This window comes from Nerophis lumbriciformis, linkage group LG11 (assembly GCF_033978685.3).
Source record: "Nerophis lumbriciformis linkage group LG11, RoL_Nlum_v2.1, whole genome shotgun sequence".
In the NCBI taxonomy this organism is placed as follows: Eukaryota; Metazoa; Chordata; class Actinopteri; order Syngnathiformes; family Syngnathidae; genus Nerophis; species Nerophis lumbriciformis.
The window spans coordinates 25,184,073-25,206,381 of record NC_084558.2 but is presented as its reverse complement, the minus strand read 5'-3'; the positions used below and the strand labels follow the sequence as shown (position 1 = coordinate 25,206,381).

At 39.2% G+C, this 22,309-nt stretch overlaps 2 protein-coding genes across 2 annotated transcripts in view; one reads left to right on the top strand and one right to left on the bottom strand.

The window, feature by feature from the left end:
- Positions 1 to 9,458: 9,458 nt before the first annotated feature.
- The window catches only part of LOC133610587 (zinc finger protein 516-like), a 42,308-nt gene continuing 29,457 nt past the window's right edge, over positions 9,459 to 22,309 (bottom strand). Inside the window, exons 2-5 of the mRNA XM_061966994.2 lie at positions 14,684 to 16,142; positions 11,815 to 12,990; positions 11,679 to 11,743; positions 9,459 to 10,259 (exon numbers count right to left, since the gene is read on the bottom strand). Of these exons, the coding sequence (XP_061822978.2) occupies positions 10,209 to 10,259; positions 11,679 to 11,743; positions 11,815 to 12,990; positions 14,684 to 15,992 (2,601 nt within the window). The 5' untranslated portion in view covers positions 15,993 to 16,142 and the 3' untranslated portion in view covers positions 9,459 to 10,208. The remainder of the gene's footprint in view (positions 10,260 to 11,678; positions 11,744 to 11,814; positions 12,991 to 14,683; positions 16,143 to 22,309) is intronic.
- The window catches only part of LOC133610588 (relaxin-3 receptor 1-like), a 70,851-nt gene continuing 58,763 nt past the window's right edge, over positions 10,222 to 22,309 (top strand). Inside the window, exon 1 of the mRNA XM_061966996.2 lies at positions 10,222 to 10,280. The gene's annotated coding sequence lies outside the window, so the exon portion shown is untranslated. The remainder of the gene's footprint in view (positions 10,281 to 22,309) is intronic.

Genomic DNA, 22,309 nt, shown 5'->3' with positions numbered 1-22,309 from the left:
GGTACTGACCCATCCGGCACTTCAGGGTGTCACCATCATCATTTGCATATATTATGATCAAGATCTGTATTTGTGGAGCCGAATTATTCAAGTTTCGTGTGTAAAATTTTGTGGCGAGCCATCAGATCAAAGTTCGGCTCCATGCCACGCCCCCCATCCTTTATCATTGCCTATCTGTCTTGTCCATCCATCCATTTTCTACCACTTGTCCCTATTTGGGGTCGCGGGGGGTGCTGGAGCCTATCTCAGCTGCATTCGGGCGGAAGGCGGGGTACACCCTGGACAAGTCGCCACCTCATCACAGCTATCTGTCTTGTATCTGTCACTTTAACTGCGGCTAATTTGGTGGAAGTCTCTTGGAGGAGTTCGGTAAAGTACGACCCCTGTTTTTAGCCTATGAAAACCAAGATGGCCGACTTTCTATTTATTTTCAAATATGGCTTCTTGAGACTTTTATGTGCAAACTCTCATGATTGACGTCTCCATCGATTTTTGTGATGATATGTGAATATTCTAGCAGGGGCTTTTTTTTCTCAAATTTTTTATGGGGCACTAATGAGTGAATTAAAACATTTCGTTCTGCACCTGCAAAAATTGTTACATTTTCGTGCAGGTTAAGAGCCTCATAAATGGCATTGAAGTGGGAGGACAGCAATGAGCAGATCAATTTCAATACAGCCTTTGCAGCTTTTTGCTGCCCGGGCCCTAATTACAACTTTCAGAAAAGCAGTAACAAAAAAAGGTCAAAGATTAGTGTTGCTTTAAAAGTTTTGGGGAATTAGTAAATACTAGTTATGGCGCCTAAGTGAGTGTTTGGCGCACATACTAGCCGTATTGACACTGATACTGTGTTTCTGTTTCATAATGGCGAGTTATTGATATTGAAGATGAAGTGCAACAACAGTGGTCGTCTCCACTTAGCATTGCGTCGGCATTAGCAGTTTCGTGAGCATCAAGTGGCGAAAGGAGACCCATCGAGTCCTGCTGCTACATTGGTCGCACTGCTGTTTTTTTTACACAGCTCATCATTGTGATGTGTTTGTGCTCTCCATTGAACATGAACGTAAACATGACACCAGAAATTACTGTTAACCCGGAAATGGAAGTCCAGTTTGGTGACTATTTTTTATGATCTCCAACAAATACCGTACAGTAATACCTAGAGATGTCCGATAATATCGGACTGCCGATATTATCGGCCGATAAATGCTTTAAAATGTGATATCGGAAATTATCGGTATCGGTTTCAAAAAATAAAATTGATGACTTTTTAAAACGCCGCTGTACGGAGTGGTACACGGGCGTTGGGAGAAGTACAGAGTGCCAATAAACCTTTGCATGCCGGCCCAGTCACATAATATCTACGGCTTTTCACACACTCAAGTGAATGCACTGCATACTTGGTCAACAGCCATACAGGTCACACTGAAGGTGGCCGTATAAACAACTTTAACACTGTTACAAATATGCGCCACACTGTGAACCCACACCGAACAAGAATGACAAACACATTTCGGGAGAACATCCGCACCGTAACACAACATAAACACAACAGAACAAATACCCAGAAACCCTTGCAGCACTAACTCTTCCGGGACGCTGCAATATACACCCCCCGCTGCCCCCTGTAACCCCCCCACCCCCCAACCCAACCCAACCCCGCCCACCTCAACCTCCTCATGCTCTCTCAGGGAGAGCATGTCCCAAATTCCAAGCTGCTGTTTTGAGGCATGTTAAAAAAAATAATGCACTTTGTGACTTCAATAATAAATATGGCAGTGCCATGTTGGCATTTCTTTCCATAACTTGAGTTGATTTATTTTGGAAAACCTTGTTACATTGTTTAATGCATCCAGCGGGGCATCACAACAAAATTAGGCATAATAATGTGTTAATTCTAGACTGTATATGTCGGTATCGGTTGATATCGGAATCGGTAAGTAAGAGTTGGACAATATCGGAATATCGGATATCGGCAAAAAAGCCATTATCGGACATCTCTAGTAATACCGTATTTTCAGAACTATAGAGCACATCGGTATATAAGCCACACCCACTACATTTTAGGGAAAAACATATTTTTCCATATATTAGCTGCACCCGACTATAAGCCGCAGATCTATATGTTGGGAAATGAGTTATTTACACAAATGTTTATTTACATACCTTAATTGTTTCCAAACAGTGCCTGTAACACGGCAGTCAAACGGTGGATCAAACAAAACTGAAGTCATGGACCCACCAGCTGCGGAAACTAGCTCTCCAATCAGCTAAAGAACCTCAATACCTCCACGGTGACATCTTGGTGAATTTACTGAGAAATTTGTGAATTTGAGACAATACAAAAAGAATGCCCTTGTAAGTTAATAATACTAACACAGACACTCGTAAACGTGTTAGCATATTAGCTAAAGCATTACGATGGCACGTACAAAAATGCATGAAAACACTCTAACAGCCATCACACATGGGACGGTTTAGTAAGTATAAACCGTTTAAGTTAATGGTAGAACTTACAAAGGTTGGTTTGGAGTGATGAATGAAAAATCCATTCGAATAAAAACGCTATGGACGGCTGGAAGACTGAACGGCACTTCTACTTTAGGTTGAAAGAACTAAATGGAAGGACACTGCAGCACTTGCAGTGAGCAAACTCGTCCAAAAGATGGCGTCATAGCATAACATTAACACACCTTATCAGTGTGTTTGCTTGTTTTTTTAGACTATTGTATTGTGGCCGCCAGGAAAGAAAAATCAATTCAAAACGTAGGTTAAAAAGTAACAGTTTATAGTCCGGAATTTATGGTACATGTAAAATCATTAATAAGACTTAATTTAAGATTTAATTTAGGTTAAAAAAAAATATGTAGAATATGCAAAAACTGGAGAGGGAAGTCTGGGGGTCTCTGCTGGAGCTGTTGTCCCCGCGACCCGATTCCGGATAAGCGGTTGAAGATGGATGGATGGATGTATGGATGCAAAAACTGTTCAAATCTAATACATAGTAAAGCTGCAATAGAATATATCTAAATTAGGGGTGTCCCAATCCGATACCTACAAAAAAACCCCAAGTATCTGATGTTATCGACTTGTATCTAAAATCCCCGAAACAAGCATCCCTACAGCGCATTTGTCTGTGAAAAGCTGGACAGCCAGTTAACATCTAAATGGGGACGTCGTGGTGCAGTTGGGAGAGTGGCTATGCCAGCAACCTGAGGATTCCTAGTTCGATTCCCACCTTCTACCAACCTCGTCACATCCGTTGTGTCCTTGAGCAAGACACTTCACTCTTGCTCCTGATGGGTAGTGGTTAGGGCCTTGCATGGCAACTCCCGCCATCAGTGTGTGAATGTGTGTGTGAATGGGTGAATGTGGAAATAGTGTCAAAGTGCTTTGATTACCTCAAAGGCAGAGGTGGGTAGAGTAGCCAGAAATTGTACTCAAGTAAGAGTACTGTTACTTTAGAGATTTATTACTCAAGTAAAAGTAAGGAGTAGTCACCCAAATATTTACTTGAGTAAAAGTAAAAAGTATGTTGTGAAAAAACTACTCAAGTACTGAGTAACTGATGAGTAACATACACACACATATCATATATATATATATATATATATATATATATATATATATATATATATATATATATATATATATATATATATTATACACACACACACTTATATATATATATATATATATATATATATATATATATATATATATATATATATATATATATATATATATATATATATACACACACATATATACAGTATATAATTTATATTTATTTATTTTGCCGTTTTTGTTTACATGTTAAAGGTGTTTTAATGAATATACATGCATGTTTAACACATATAGATTCCTTTCTTTCATGAAGACAAGAATATAAGTTGGTGTATTACCTGATTCTGATGACTTGCATTGATTGTAATCAGACAGTAGTGCTGATAGCGTCCACGTTTTCAAATGGAGGAGAAAAAAAGTTCCTCCTTCTGTCTAATACCACATGAAAGTGGTTGGTTTTTGGCATTTTATTTGTCCAGCTTCCATATTCGTTTTTATACACTTTACAAGAAATACATTGGCGACAAACTCCGTAGCTTGCTAGCTTGTTTGCGCTGGCTTTCGGAGACAGACAACATTCACACTCACATTCACACACTAGGGCCAATTTAGTGTTGCCAATCAACCTATCCCCAGGTGCATGTCTTTGGAGGTGGGAGGAAGCCGGAGAACCCGGGGGGAACTCCACACAGAAAGATCCCGAGCCCGGGATTGAACCCAAGACTACTCAGGACCTTCGTATTGTGAGGCAGACACACTAACCCCTCTGCCACCGTGCTGCCCTTTTCTTCTGTTTTAGTTATTTACAAAAGATAAACACGGTAGGCTATAGGCTACTAAAAGCTAGCAGCTACACAACAGCTAAGCAAACAGTAGCACACAAGCGAGACATACATAATAACAGTCCTTAATTGAACAATATTGTAGTGTAAAAAAAACATGTTTCAATATACACAAGTATCAAACAATTATGGTTACATATTACATACCCAGCGCACAAGGCATATCAGAAAGTATCCAGTAACAAACGTGTCCGCATGTTTCTACTTACTGCGTCATGCACTTAATTTATGAATTATTTTGACCACTCGGGGTCGCCAACTGCCAAACTGCCATTATTTCACTTGATCACACTTTTTCTAACATACCACACCACCAAATAATGAAAGTATCTACTCTGAGTAACGCTGATATCACATCAAAAATATTGGTATCGGCCAATACCCGAGGCTATTTTTTGCTGATCATTGAATGAGTGATACTAAAAATGCCGACGACATATACCATTCTCAACTGCCACAATCGAGGTGGGAGAGATATTTTAAGCTTTTATCGCAATCCTAAGCTTATTTCTGGACAAACGGCTGAAAAGAAGAGATAACGACTAAGGGTTGCTGGATCGCTGCAATCAACCGAGATGTGACGTGCTATGACGACTTTGCTTGTTCAGATCGTTTTGATTTCAGGTGATTAAGAACATTTGTAAGTAAAAGTGATTCTAAAAAAATGGCATTCCCACTTTGCATTAACTTGATGTGCATGGTCAAAGAACTTTGATAGTAGTTGCACTGATAGAAAATACTCACTTCTCTCATCCGGGCTGTAACTTCCACATAAAACAGACGCGAAGCGACATGAGAACAACATTCTTCCCCGGATGGATAGGAGGGAAAACAAATTGTCCACCCTGAGATTGGTAGGTCGTGAGTTCAAACCAAAGACTATAGAAATGGGACCCGTTACCTCCCTGCTTGGCACTCAGCATCAGGGGTTGGAATTGGGGGTTAAATCACCAAAAATGATTCCCGGGCGCGGCAACCGCTGCCGCTCACTGCTCCCCTCACCTCCCAGGGGGTGATCAAGGGTGATGGGTCAAATGCAGAGAATAATTTCGCCACACCTAGTGTGTGTGTGACAATCATTGGTACTTTAACTTTGACTTTAACTTAAATACCTTTTGAAAGCTACTTGCAATACCAGAATCCAACAGAGAGGCAGCACCTCCATAAAGTGGTCTGCGTGTATGCTGGAGCTTCCAGTGAAGAAGCTGAGCCACAAACATTTAAAGACTATGAATATTAGGCAGTTTTTTCAACAAGAAGTATTGCAACATATTGAGAACAACGCCTGCTGTGATTAAAAGGACGATGATTCAGGTTTGTGAATCTTATTTGAAGAATGTTACCCTGCTCGTTTGTTAGATTTTAGCTTACTATCAGTAAAGTTATGCCAGCAAGTTAATGCTAACATGGGAAGACTGCAAATATAGCAATAGAAATCGATTAAAGAGCTTCCATTGTTCGCATTGTCGCTGTTCAGCTTGAGGCCTGAAGAGGTCAGTAACGTGTTTTGCAGAATGTCGGAACAAACAAAAAAGAATATGTTTACGCTCGTAAATCTACATATGAGCATACTTGCCAACCTTGAGACCTTCGAATTCGGGAGATGGGGGGGCGGGGGGGGGGTGTATATATTATATATTAGAGATTAGAGATGATAAAGCCTTTGAAATGTAATATCGGAAATTATCGGTATCGTTTTTTTTTATCATCTGTATCATTTTGTTTATTTTGTTTTTTTAGTTAAATCAACATAAAAAACACAAGATACACTTACAATTAGTGCACCAACCCAAAAAACCTCCCTCCCCCATTTACACTCATTCACACAAAACGGTTGTTTCTTTGTGTTATTAATATTCTGGTTCCTACAATATATATCAATATATATCAATACAGTCTGCAAGGGATACAGTCCGTAAGCACACATGATTGTGCGTGCTGCTGGTCCACTAATAGTACTAACTTTTATCAGTTAATTTTACTAATTTTCATTAATTAATAGTTTCTATGTAACTGTTTTTATATTGTTTTACTTTCTTTTTTTATTAAAGAAAATGTTTTTAATTGATTTATCTTATTTTATTTTATTAATTTTTAAAAAAAGGACTTTATCTTCACCATACCTGGTTGTCCAAATTAGGCATAATAATGTGTTAATTCCACGACTGTATATATCGGTATCGGTTGATATAGGTATCGGTAATTAAAGAGTTGGATAATATCGGAATATTGGATATCGGCAAAAAGCCATTATCGGACATCCCTAATATATATATATATATATATATAATCAGTTAATGAATGAATATATCCGTTCCTGCCACCGTGTTCAATGGAGAAGTCTGATCTACAAAATGTGCAGGCAGCATACCCCTTCCCCTTCGAACTGTCCTGGATGAACTGAAATTATTTTTTCCAATCATTTTGGAACTTGCAAGCGTACTTCTTCTTGTTACTCGTCGTCGCCATGTCTCTTCTTCGTTCTTCTGCTTCGTCTCTGTTATGTTTTTGGACATTACTACTTGCCCTAGTTTTGAAGCAATGCATGATGGGAATCCGGATGTTGTGTGTCAGTGTATTGACGTGCCGGCTGGAATAAACACACGCTGAGAAATAGCTCCGTGCCTGTCTACTTTATGGGTTATAGATAAACCTATGGATAACGGAGACATATATAATAGTCTCCTTTTCAGGTGAGAGACGATGCTAAAGGCAGTGCCTTTAAGGCACGCCCCCAATATTGTTTTCCGGGTGGAAATCGGGAGAAATTCGTAAGCATGGTTGCCCCGGGAGATTTTCGGGAGGGGCACTGAAATTCGTGAGTCTCCCGGGAAAATCGGGAGGTTTGGCAAGTATGCATATGAGCGCTGTGGCATAGCTAACAAAATGGTGGTCGAAGCAATAGCCATTGTTCAAATTCAAAGAAGAAGAAGCGCCATGCTCTGGCCTTTATAAATGTAAAAGCTCCATAGTAGCACTCTCACACATGTCAGCTGTCAGTCGGATGAGGCGGCAGTCCGGCAGCACACTCAGTCAGACAACATATGTCAGAGCCTCGCTGCTTCCTGACATGATCTACTCCCAGCGCCCACACACACAAAAAAGGCCTGCTTGCTGCCGGGAGCTGCTAACATGATCTCTGGCGTCTGGCGGGCGACTAAGTGATGCTGTCAGCGCAGCCAGTCCTGCCTGACACGACAAACGCAACATGGCGTGCACACACAGACACACACCACTCAACCTTTTACTCCACATTTATGCGTCTCCTCGCTTCGACTGAACAAAAATTATGTCTTCACAAAAATATAATAACGCAAATTTTTTGGTTAAATTGATGCACATTTAGAGCTGTTTCTGATATTTTGGCCTTCTGATTTTAATGTAAAGCAACCACTAGTAAAAGCACAAGTTTGGATACACAGCTCATTGGCTGGGCCAGGTGTACCTAATGCTGTGACCTGTTTCAAACGGCAGAAAAGCTTACCATTTGTTTGGCGTTGCTGCTATCTGCCGGTAGAGATGAAGAACTGCATTCACCATAACTTGGACATTTAATATTTTCCTTTTAAGTATTTTAACATTAATTAGAGCAATGACCACTTCTGTATAATATCAACAAACTATAATAATAGAATAATTAAAATAAAATAGATATTTTCTTTTTCATTTTCTCTATTTTATGCTCATTTACACCTATTGCAGCTGCCCACATGATGTGAATTTTTAATACTGGGTTTAACTAGCTTTTTTATCTTATGTTGTATTTTTCCTTTGTATAATGTTTGGTAATGCATGTATTCTTTGTATTTTTATTTTATATGCTACTATATGGACCCCAGGAAGGCTAGCAGTCGCCTTGGCGTCAGCTACTGGGGATCCATTCAATAAACAATAAACAATACACTTGGACAATTCAATTTTTATTATTGAATTGTATTATCTACATAATATCTACTATCTATTACATGTACCTTTATGATTATGATCATGTTTTCTTTTAATTATGTTTAAATGTATTTGAGTACTTTAAAAAAAAAAAAAGTATATAACTCAAATGTGTTATTATTGTTAAAAGTTACTGATTAAAATTTTTAAAAAGTTGCTAATGAAAACCAGAAAAAAATCAAAAGTTTGTTAATGATGCAACACTTTTATGTTTTAAAGTGATTTTTAAACAACTTTTTATTTGTATTGTTTAGATTAGTGTTCTCTTCCTTAGTTTACTGTTTCACTTCCTGTCTGAGTCCCTGAGGGCTGTTTCCCTCACCTGTCCCTGAATAGCAACCTGTTCATGGTTGCCAATCAGGCTTCTTTATATGCAAGCCTGCCCTGCAGTCAGGGCTGGAGGATTATCAAGTGCTGACAACTATTACTGTTTGTGTTGTGTGTAAACTGCTCAGTTATTGGTTACCTTTGCTTGTGCTTGCACTTCCTTGTGAGTATTAAAACTCTTACATGCATGTCAACACCTGTCTCCTGCATCCTGAGGTCACAATTACAGCAGCGACGTCTGTTCGTGACAGTGTCTGATATTGTTTATCCTGCGTTTGTTTATTTAATCAATACCACAATGTCTAATATCTATTTAGAGTAGTATTGTTTAATCTATTTTATTCCAAATTAATCTGATTTTTATTTAATGAATTCTACAGTTATTTAGAGTAGTATTGTTTGATCTATTTTATTCAAAATGAGTCTGTTTTTTATTTAATGAATTCTACAGTTAGATCTCATTTATCCTGATTTTGTTTATTTATTGAATGAATACCGCAATGCCTGATAACTTCATTGATTGTTTAATAAATGGCACAGTGTCTAATGTCGTTTGTCCTGAATTAGTTTATTTAATCAATACTAATGTCTAATATCATTTATTCAATGAATAGTAGTGTCTTGATATCCTTTATACTGAATTCCTCTAAGTAATTTGTAAAGTTTGAGTTAAAGTGCAAACTATCAGCCATGTTATAACAATATTACACGTTAAAACAAAACATACAAGTGGTCAAAATATACTTTTTGATACAAAAACCAAGTTTTTTGCAGAACAATTTATTATCTTTCGTTCAACATTTCCGACTACAAATAAATCAAGTACATAAAGAGTGTTACAATTTCACTCGGAACAAAAAACATAAATAAAACTATCATGTACAAATGATTTCAAAGTCAGTACCCGTCACTCTCAGTAGTAGTCACAAGTTGATGGCTTGTTTTGTTTGTTTTTGGTGCAAACACATTATTTCTCTCTCTAGGAGGACACAAATACAGTTCAGGAAATGGAAGCTAAAATTAAGGGGGAAAACACAAAAGTAAGCAATGATGTGATGGTTTAAGTCTTTGGACTTGGAAGATAATAAATGAGGACATTGCTGGCATGAATGACACCAGTGCTGATATTCACACAGAAAAGGAGAGAGACTTGTTCTACAGTTTGGCAAAAAGTAAAACATTTGCAGTACCGGTAAGTTGGGAATGTCAAGAGTTAAAGCTGTCAGTGGTTTTGTCCATTTGGCATGCTTTAAATGAAATGTGTACTGATAAAGAAAATAAAGTATAACAACGATGAATTTATGTCCCTATTAAAGGAAATGCAAGGACAGAACTGTCTTACAATCAAATGTCTTTGTAGTCTTATTTCCAGTTTCACATTTTACTCCCATTCCAACTTTGTCTCACAAAAAAATACTTTGTTTGCATATGTTGTGCATAATAATCAAGTGCCTTAATTACTATTAATTTTTTAGGAAGTCACGGTGCGTCAGTCAGATAATCAGCGGGGAGGACGCAGAGGAGTCTTCACGTTCCTTTGTGGAGAGACCCTGAGGTGGAAGTGGAGCGACTGGTTACCTGTAGGATGACACACAGGAGGTAAAAGCACTTCAAGATGCTCAGCTTTCAAGTTATGACAAATACAGTACAGGGCCATTATTTTGGTACAATAATGCCACAAAACTTTTAGCATATCAAAATGTGGAATACAATTATGAAACAGATTGAGCTGGGGACTCAAATAATGTACTAATTGTATGATCCGCTGTGATAAACGGTACAAGTGTACGAGATTTACATGGAATATGGAGGAAACAGAATGCTGAGAACCACAGCATCTGATTTCATTTGTCCTGAATTTATTCAATTAATATTTAATGAAAACCATAAAGTCTGATATCATTTATCCGGAATTCATTCATTTACAGTATTTAATGAATGTCACAGTGTTTGGTATGATTTATTCTGAAGTCCTCATGTATTATTTTATTAATGCTACAGTGTCAGATATCATCTATCCTGATTTTTTTTTTTTACATTTATTTATGAATTCTGTAATGTCTGATACCATTTATCCTGAATTTATGCAAAGATTATTTAATAATTGCCACAGTGTATGTTATAATATATTCTGAATTCATTCAGTATTTAATAAATAGCCAAGTGTCTGATATTCTTTATTCTTAACTAATTCATTTACCTACAAACTTTTAGCATATCAAAATATTGAGTAAAATTACAGAAAAGATTGAGCAATAACATACTAATAATATGATCTGTTTGGAGAAACCGTCCAGGCTTACGGTATTTACAAGTAATGTAGAGAAAGACGAATGCTGAGAACCACAGTCCCTGATATCATTTATCCTGAATTTATTATTTACTGAATGCCACCGTGTCTAATATTATTATCCTGAATTTGTTTGTTTATTTAACGAATACAACATAATTTATCCAAAATGTATTAATAAATAACAGTGTCTGATATCATTGATTCAAAATCCATTTATTTGTTTAATTGAATGTTAGTGTCTGATAACATTTTTATTCTGAATATTTCCGTTGATTTCATGAATACCAGAATGCCTGACATCATTTATCCTGAATGCCTTATGATCTATTGAATGGCAAAGTGTTTAATATGGTTTATCCTGAATTTGTTTATTTATTTAATGAATAGCAGAGTGTCTGATATTCTTTATCCTGAATTCATTGCTCATTATTTATGAATGCCAGTGTGTGATATCTTATCCTGAATGTGTTCATTTATTTGATGCAAAACACAAAGTCGTGTATAATGTATCCGACATTTGTGGTATTCATTGAATAATAATATATAAACTGTTTCTGATATCATTTATGCTGAAATATTATATTTATTATTCAATTAATGCCGTAGTGCCTGATATTATTCATCCTGACTTCTGTCATTGTGCAATTTTAATTGAAACGCTTGAATTTTTTATAAAACTTAAATAATAAAAATCGGACACGTACTTGTTTGGAAGCTTCAGAGGAGGAATGGACTTCATTTCCGTAAGTCCCGTTTAGCCGCAGCATTGCTGCAAAGATAGAAGTGGGTTGTAAATGTTCGAAAATGAAGTGTTTTTCGTCTTTATAGGAGTCCCCTCACCTTGTGGATCAAGCCTGGGGTCTACGAAGCCCCAGTGCTGGTAGAGCGCTGCCAGCTCGTGAGGGCTGTAGTTCTTCAGGAGGCTCAAGACGTCAAAGTCCACGGGCGTGTCCATTGCTGGGGTGTCCCGCTTTCCCTGAGCGAACAGCAAAGGTTCGAAGTAGGCTCTGTGGCCCCACATGCTCATGGCGGCCCACACGTCAGCATTTTTGGGTGCTGGGGAGGAGTCACATGAACGCCTTTGTGGGTGGAGTCTGTCTGTGGATGAATTTGATGGCGCCCCGGTGTGACTTCGGGCCAACATAAGGCCGAGACCTTCTTTCGGGAAGACTCCTTCCACCGTGGTTCTCCCAGAGGCGCCCTTGCTGGACGAGCTAGCCTGGCTTCTGGGGGCTTTACCGGCCCCCTCCGCCGCCCGCTGCTGCTCACCAGACTTCCTCTCGGGCGCTCTCGATCTAGAGTCCTTAGACTGAGGCTTGGACTTGGCACCTGATTGGCTCTTGGCGGCCGTCTGCTTGCTGCTGCTGCTGCTGTTCTTTGGAGCGCCACCTGGTGGTTGCGTGCGCTTACTCCTGGGGCCAGGCAAAGTCGGGCAGTCCTTCCCTTCGAGGAACGGCGGGGGTCCCGTGCGCCTCCATTGGGAAATGCCCGTCTTTGGACTCCTAAGACTGTACGCGCACGGGGCCCACTTGGGAGACACGGAGCTGCCGGTGCCAACCCTGTGTGACACCCGCTGGTGGATCCACAGCACCTCCGGATAGCAGGTGGTGTGCGAGCAGTACGGGCAATGATGTCTCGCCAGGCCTTCTTTTTTAACGCAAGACACTTTTCCTTTGTCTCCATCTAATGAAGACAAGTTTAGAACACCGTCTGATTCTCTTCCTTGAACTTCAATCTCCTCCTCATTGCCCTTCTCCGTCTTAATGTTCAACTCCGCCAACCCCACACCAGGCGGTCCAGGGTAGGGGTTCCAATATGGCTGACAAAGCAAGGCGCTCCGTTTCCTGAGGTAGTCCATGTACCGCGAGGCCTTGGAGACACTTTGGTTGTCCGAACGCGAGCTCTGTTTTCCGCGAGACGCCGGAACGTCCCGATGCTGCGTGTGCACGTGAGACCTGAGTAGCGAGGCGTCGGGGGTGTGGAAGTCACAGTGCTCGCAGAAGAAAGGCTTGTTATCTGCAGGCAGGGGGATATAGAGAGCATGTTTCAAGTGGGAGACAAACAAGTTCGAATTACTTTGCAAGACATGCTTGCATATATGTAATACAGATATGCTCAAAGTTTTATCATCATTAGACAAATGACTATTAGATGCCCAGTAAGTACAGCTAGTAAGTCCCCAAAAGGTGTGTGCCAAATTTTGTTCTGATTTGGTGAGACACCCTAAAGTTACAGTGGGTGTTTAGTAGAGCTGTGTGAGAAATTTCAAGGTAATCTGATTTATGGGGTTAAAATTGGCGCCACCATTGGAAGTATTTATCGTAAAAATAATAGCACAGGCAACACATTTTCACCCTTCTATGTGCAGCGGTTCAGGAATAGCTGAACAAAAACAAATAACAGTGTTTGTTTCGCATACATTCACACTTGTGATGTCACTTGTGTTCCGTTAAAATCTCATTTGTTTACAAGTTTAAAACGATCGCAATGCTACTTTTTGTTGGCATGTCAATGGGTTAGCCCATTGTATGTTAGCATTAAGCTAGCAGCATAAGACAACCTTTATCCTGTATAGAAACGTATTCCAACTGTATTGTGGATTTACCATGATTCCTGTAGATACACTTCAAGTGTTTATTAATGTACTTTCCTTCGTCCCATGACAATTAAGAATAAAATAAGCAGCAACGATTGAAAAATACATTAAAACAATGGAAATAAAAAAAGATATAGATACTTATAACACGGCATTGACAACTTTTCTTTTAGCTAAATTATACGACGATGCCATTTTGACATGCCACGCCCCCACCATCAAAAATTGAATACTGTACACTCATTCTTGAAGTGTCCTAATTATTCAACTCTCAATACATACTGGAGATATTTTGTACCATTTTTGGTTGCACAGTTAACTTAAGCAAATGCAATTCTTTAAGGTTTGGTCTATCTTTTTTTTCACCAGATGCCGCCACATTTTCCTATTTAAAGCATGCAGCAAAATTTTTTTTTTTTTTTTTTTCCTGCAATATGAATATATATTGATGTTTGGAATGATTTTTAACACTGGAAAATATAAGGCATGACAAATGTTACAGTGTAAATATTTTTGCTGCAGTTTTTGGAAAGCTGGTATGTTTTGCCATTAGGGTTAGATGAGTGGGTTTCTTCTCATGGCTGCAAAAGATTCATAGATTCTGATTCAAAATGAGGGATTACTGTTATGGATTAATTTTGCATTTGATGTGTGCTTAAAAGAGCTGAACTGTACATACTTTTTTTCACATTTTGTTATTCTTTTAAAAAAAAATGTGATAACAGCTTCCATATTATAGTGTTGAAATTTTTATTTGATACTTTGATGTATTTTATTTAATCATTATTACAATGTTTTATTTAAAATATAGCACATTTATGTTATATTTATACAATTTTTTTTTTAAATGTTATTTTATTATTTGCTAAATAAAAGTACTAGAAAAATTACGTGTTTTTTTTTCCTTGTAGTCCATCAAAGAATTTTGTTAAGGCCACACTGGATTGTAATTGCACCAGTGTTCCACATGAGGTCTCTATCCACAAAAACAAATAGTTTCAAAGTACTTCGTTCATGAAGTCCAGATAGAATGGTGGTGAAATATTAATTGATGTTTCATGCTAGCAAACATTACCGAGTGTTGCTGAATAAGTGTCCAGTGGCTCCTCCTACCTTCAGACTCCTTATTCCTGCCGTCATTGGTGTGTTTGGGGAAGACTCCGTCCTCCTTTACCGTTCTGTTTTGCAGCGCCTGGTAGAAAGCATGACCAAGTCCGTTCAGCAGGATCCGGTCTTTCTGGCACATTTTTTTGTCGGAGGTGGAGAAGGCAGCCTTAGCCTGAGCCAGACTTTTTTCCGCCCGATTGAAACCCAAGTCGCCTTTCTTCTTCTTCACGCCGGGCCCCGAGGAGTCCATTTGCTTCCTTTTCTTGTTGTGCTTGATGGGGACGTACTCGCCCTTCTCTGTGTCGTACGCCACCTCCGCATCAGCAAGGCGCTCCTCCCAGCCCAAACATTTCTCTGTGGCTTCCGCCAGTCGCCCCCTGGTGGCCAACTGCCAGGCTTGGTAGCTGCAAACGGGATCCAGCTCTGGAATCCGCCGTCTCTCACTTTTGTCCTCCTTGTGCAGTCCAACACGAGTGAGCTTCAGGCCTTCCAAAAACTGGTTTTGCGTGACACCCATTTCAGAGGCCTCTGGGACCTGCGGTACTCTGTGGTTCAGCTTGTGTAGCCTTTCGTGTATCCTCAAGGTCTTGCCGTCAAGGAAGAAGTTTCCGCATGCAGCACAAAGCTCGTAGAGGCACTCATCGTTGGTCAGCGACTCATGATCTTGGGGGACCCCGTTAATGGTGGTGGGCGGTTCCTGACCCTTGCCACCCCACAGCTGGGCTTTGACCCGGTGAATGCGCATGTGACTCTGGAGGAACCACGCCTGGCGGAAGCGGCGCCCGCAAATCCGGCACCCATGGTCCCGAGCGCCGCGGTGCCGCTTCATGTGTGACTTAAGCAGCAGCACCTGAGGGAAGACTTGGCTGCAGACGGCACAGATGAACGTGCCCGCGCCGTCCCACCCGCCATCATCCTCACCTTCAACTGCAGAATCTTTCTTCTTGCTGGCTTTCTTCTTCACCTTCCCGTTGGCGTTGTGACCTCTACCAGAAACTTCCTCAGGGGTGTCGGGCTCCACGGCGTCCCCCCCTCCTTGTGCTGTATCAGTGTCCCCAGGGTTCTGGCTGAAGAGACCCAGTTTGTGGCTCCGAATGTGAGCCTTCAGGCTGCCTTTCTGGGCAGTCCTGTGGTCGCAGTAAGGACATTTGTACGGTTTCTCCCGGGTGTGTCTCCTCATGTGCTGGGACAAAGAGCTGAGGAGGGGGAAGCTGCGACCGCACACGCCACAGGTATGACCGGAGCTCCCGTCTTCCTCTGTCTCCGCCTTTGACGTGGGTTTTAATGGCTCCTCCTCCCTCCCTTTGGTCTCCATCCTTCCTTCTCGAGCGGTGCTGAGTGGTCGCTGACTTCTTTGTCAACAAGGTTCAAAAAGTTTGTCGGTTGTACAAAAATCTGGGAACCATCATCGCTTTTTGGTCATCCTGGTATTTGACGGGGATGCATCCTCGCCGATCAAGAGAACCTGTAAATAGAGCATAATTATTGTACGCACAGAGAGAACCCAAGCACCTGCCCTTTAGCCCTACGTAAGAAAAGTGCCCTGTCTTTTCTCTTTATTCATGTGAAGTTAATTATAGCGAAAAAAAAAGTGCTTTCTGTAATAAATCCCCCTATATATGTTTTGATATCTGATTTGAGTCTTGTGATAATTTTTCGCCAAACTGTTCGCCAGCGCTCAAAAACTCCCCCTCCTCCTCGTGTCGCGTTGAGCTTACAGTACATCTCCTCTGACATGCATATCAGACAGACAGGTAATAACAATTTTTGGCAAATCTCTTGATGTTGTTTGGTGCAAAATGAACCAAAATATTAGCATCGCTACTGGTTAGACGTTTCCTAAACAAAATAGAAAAAAACAAGGCAAAGCCTTGTCCAGCTGTTTCACTGATGTTTTTCATGCCTATTGAAGGAAGAGAGTGCATATTTGTTAATATTGGCATTTCAATATATGGCAAATTTCCCAGGAAATGTAATTTTCATCACAAATCGCTGAGGATTGGTTAAAAAAACATGCCATTATCAGGGCTTGAACCAAGTCCCTTACCTTCTCTGACTGGTAAGCAATGTTCCGAATAACGGCGTTATATGAACTTTTACTAGTAATGAGTGATCTAATTAATTCCTTGTATGTACGTTGCAACACCAATGGCGAGACGTTTGTAACATGGCATGCTACTTTTGTGGTGTATGTTAACAAGACAGCGTCAGAAGCACAGCAAGTTCATCCATCCATCCATCCATTTTCTACCGCTTGACACTTTTGGGGTCGCGGGGGGTGCTGGAGCCTATCTCCGCTGCGTTCGGGCGGAAGGCGGTATACACCCTGGACAAGTCGCCACCTCATCGCAGGGCCAACACAGATAGACAGACAACATTCACACTCACATTCACACACTAGGGCCAATTATTTAGTGTTGCCAATCAACCTATCCCCAGGTCCAGCAAGTTCAATGCAGGAAATATCTGAAATAAACTTGATATCAAATAAAAGGCAGCATAACATATTAAACAACACACACACACTATTACTACAGAGAATTATGGATGAGATATGAAGATTTGCAGATGGAGCGATGAAGGCGCTCTCAACACAATGTAGCAGTCTCGCTAGCAGCTGAAGTCCCTACTTCTAAGTCAGGAATCCTCACCTCCATGGTGGCAAAATAAACTGTACTATTATCACTGCAGGACGAATAATAGTTAAACATGCCACACCACATACTGTAAGAGGATATGTTAAACGCAAGCTCGAACTCTTGAATGTAAACGGAGGTGGGTGTATGACAAATCAATGTACATACAATTACGTATTGCTAAAATAATTTAATTCTAACTAAATTAATAATAAATGGTAATGTGTTTCTTAAATAAACTGTCAATTAAATTTAGGAGAAAATTAAAATACAGCCTCACCAATTAAATAATTATTTTGCACTAAAAATAATTTTACGACTTACAATCGAGACTTCTTCTGTTTGTTTGATATTGTCATTGTCATTGTCATGGCGGAGAAGTGTGTTACAAGTGAGTTTGGTGGTCCTGTAGGGGACATTCGCTGAGTCGCGGCCCACGAATGGGCCCTGGCACTATGGTTAAAGGGGAACTGCACTTTTTTGGAATTTTGCTTATCGTTCACAATCATTGTGAGAGACAAGACAACGGATGTATTTTTTTCAATGCATTCTAACTCGTAAATAGAAGTCTGCTTACAATGGAATGGAGTCAACAGAAGGTCGTCTATTCCGCCCATAAAGCCCTCTAAATAACCATTCAAAAACCGCCAACAATACTCCATTTACATTTCGTGACTTGAATATTAACCAAGTATTAGTGATATTGTTATCATAAGCGCTAACGCAGACACACTTTTAATAGCTCACCGAGATAACAGAGATTACTAACTACTTTGTGTGGCTATGTTGACATCATCGGCTGGTGAGCTGCTTTCTCGCCTCCGAGCTTGTGAACGTTTATTTTAGATCATAAATATTAATTTTACCTTGATAGTAGAGGGATGAGGACATAATCCAACAAATTGGTCAATTTTAGCATCAAATGTAGACCTGGATATGGCTAAAAAGACACGAAAAGACGCTTGGTTTCACTCCCCTTTTTTCTTTGCAAAGGTTATGAGTCATTCTTCATCTAAACAGGAATGTATCAACATCCTAACAGTCGGCATCCTAATGATGGCAGACATTGTACAATAGTAATGTTTTATTATGTTTGTTGTCTTATAAAGTTTGCAGTGATCAGTGATATTGTTGGGGAAAAAAAAGTAAACATCAGGATACGTTTTTGAAATGAATGCGCCGCGGTTTGCTTAAATGAGCAAAATACGTAAATAGTACATGTTATAAATGTGCCTGTTACTACATTAGATATATACTTACATCATGTATATAAAACCTTGATGGAGGTTTTGGATACGTTTTTAAGCCCTTTCATAGGCAGAATAGAATGACTACCGTGGGCTCCATTGTAAGCAAACTTTTGATTGCATTTATTTACTAAGAATGCAGTAAACTAACTCTCCATGCCTCCCAGGGATGCACCTTTTTTTTCCCATTAAAAAGGGATACATTTTGAACTGGTGACATGGTCAACAAAAAACATTAAAGCAACCTATGATGATTTTAATCTACATTTAAAACACTTACTTGTGGTCCAGATCAGGGGCTCTTAACCATTTTGACCTCGGGGTGCGGGGCCCACTCAAATATTCACACTGAATTAGTAATCTTACTCTTGATTGTTATTGTTTCAGTAATTATATCTAACCTACTTACAGTTACAACCTTGTCAAATGATATGTTAGAATGCATAAAAAAAGTAAAATGTGTGCTTTAAGAAGCACTGCATTAAATGATTTTGAAAATTCAAAGTATCAGTACCAGCATTGGTATGATCAATACTGCTCCAGTAACTGCTTGGTATTGAATCAATACCCAAATTTGTAGTATCACCCAAAACTGTCAATTATTGAAACAACAGAAGACTATGTGCTTAGTATATTTTAACAGAGCCAAGGTACAACAGAAAGTAATCAGATATTAACAGTAGATTAGCAAGTAGATTCATAAAAGTTTTGAGATGATAATACAACTGGAAATTATGTAATATGTTATTGCATATATCGGCAGCCAAATTAGAATACTTTGTAACCCGTTTTGAAATGGTTGTATTAACGTTTATATGCCAAATAATATACTGTGATATATATTGTTATCGCAGGGGGCTGCAATATATATTGCGATACAGATTTTAGGCCAAATCGCCCATACCTACCTGACAATATGTCTTTGTCTTCTGGGTAGATTTTTCTACACAAACACGGCATTTCCCGCAGATTGTTTTCACATAATAAGTCCAAGCTGGTTTGGGTCACAAGAGTATTCATATTTATATGAAGGGGAAAGAAGCCCTGCACTGATCATCCATTAAGGACAATTTGCAATTACACAAGACTCCAGTGTAACCTTTGTCTCCCCACTAGTAAAGAGGCGCCTGTCCGCTTGTATTAAGAGAGGGTCAGGCCTGTGTGTCCAAATTGAGTGTGTGAGGTGAAGCATGAAGGGTTGCATTCATTCCTGACCAAATCAGCATGGGCCCTCGGGGGTCAGCACACTCTAATTCCCGATCAATAATCCATTATAACCCAACTTTGTTGCAACAAAAGTGGCGCGCAGAGACGGGGCTAAGTGCTGACATCAAAGGAGTCTATTGGTGATAAATGTAAACATTGCTGTTTAATTAAAGCAACGTCTCTTCCTCATTGTGCTTTGAGTAATGGCGGCTAAGTATGAGGAGAATCATGAGTCTGTGGGGTTTAAGTACTCTGCAGCACAATGGTCCCAAAGTCTTGACATGTGACCAAGAAGATTGTCCTGTGGCCGCGCAGTAAAAAAAAAAAGTAAAAACCTGCTATTGTGTCGGCCGCACCAGAACTGTCACATCGACTCATCGTCCGCCCTCTCCAGCCCTTGTTAAGGGGGTTGAGAGGCTCATTGTTAAAAAGCAAAAGAGGCTGCAGCCCGCATGTCAGCGGCGCCTCAACGTGGGTAAGAACAACAGATAAAGGAACTGAAAAAGAGCTTGAGATTTTTTAGCTTGTCTGTCTGATTATCTGCAGACATCTGTCCTCACGCCAGGTTTATCCATTGCACTGGAAATGACAGGGAAAATATATTGTGTACTTAATCTTTTTTTTAAAAGTGCATGTGTCTAAATTGTTTCATCATTATACAAATTGACAATTGGTTGCTAGGGAAGTAAGATGTTTTGCTTTATGGCGGCCATGTTTTGGTACTGTGCTAATTATTTGCAGCGCCCCCTATAAGTTGTGGTCAAAATGCTTTGTAAGATGTGCTAGCATACATGTAATGCAGATATATTTAAAGTTTTGTCATAATGAGACCGATGATTAATCATTTATGGACTATTAGTTGTTAATTATGACGTTTTGCTTAATGGCGGCCATATTTTTCAAACAATCCTACTCAAATTTTATATACATTTGCTTGTCGGTCTCCTAAAGGTGAGTACCAAACCTGGTGGTGATTGGACAAAACAGACTAAAGTTACAGTGGATGGTTTGTAGAGCTGTGTGAGAAACTTCAAGTCAATCTAACTTGTGGGGTTACATAACCACACCACCATATGGTGTATTTGTCAGTGAAATAGTGGACATATTTTCACCCTTTATTGTGCGGAGGTTCAGGTAGAAAATGGTTGCTTACACAAATACATATACAAATGGGGTATCGAAAATAGTTCTGTCAAGAAATAAAAGAAATAGCGATTGATTAATTATGATCTGTTATTATTAATCTAATCTTTTTTTGATTACACCTAAAAATGCTTAGAAAAGCTCTAAACTTGAGGTATTTTCATTTAAATACATTAAATTATTATAAAGATGGACATAAAAAACAAAAGTGATTAAGTAATTTTTTTGCACAGACTTGAACTGATACAGCCTATATGTATTTACTAAAATAAAGGTCCATATAAATGGTTAAAGTTAATACAACATTAAACAGTACAAACACGTTTCTCAGCAATAGGTATTGAATATTGAACCCGTTGCTTTTCCTATAGTTTGAGATTAAAAATAAGATTAACGCAATAAAAAAAAAATACAACATGCTAAATACGACTAATTAATTAATCTCAATCAATGCGATAATTTAATACCCACTGTCTTAATCAGAGCTGTGCTGATCGATAGGCCTGCAATCAGTATCGGACGTTTTTTGTGAAAAAGTATGTTAACGCCATTTCTGATTATTTCCTTTTAATGCAGATCACAAACGATGATCGCCTCTGGCTGACACTTTATTTATAGTCCCGCAGCTAACAAGCTAGCAGCTAATTATGTGTGTTCATACACAGTGTGAAGCTGCTCCCCTAAATTAATATTAATCACCTCCATTACAGCATGTAAACTACATTTCTTAGAATGTTAAGTAACATTATCACTGTAGGACAAGGCTAAATATGTTATACACCAAGAGCAAAACAGGAAGAGGCATTCTAATAGCTAAGATAACCGCTAAGCCAATAAATAAGTACTTAGTAAAGTTTAAGAAGTGTAGATGGAACCACATTTAAGCAGATATTAACATGAAATGAATAAGTAGATTAAGAGTCTAAAGAGAGTACAATATAACAAAACATGTACTGCAGGAGGAAGGTGGATCGATCGATAAGTTGATGGTGTCGATACCAAGCGTAGTATCAGTATGTTCAATGTTAGAGGGATTACATCTATTTTTTATTTTTTCAAAATATTTTATATTTTTTTGTTAATGTTTACATATTCATGAAATCATTTCCTGGACACAAGAGGACTTTAAGGGCAAAAACCAAACAGTTGAAATACAGTATGCACTATATACTAGTTGTTTTTTTTTACTATTGGTTTTGTTTTGCTCAAACAATTGTCATGGAATAAATGAAAATAAGGAAATATTGTGTTGATATTGTTGCACTGTCAATAACACTCACCATAGATACATGGAATAGTTTAAAGTTAATATAGGTGATTATTGGTGGTATCGGACAGAGGTGGGACCAAGTCATTGCTTTGCAAGTCACAAGTAAGTCTCAAGTCTTTGCCCTCAAGTC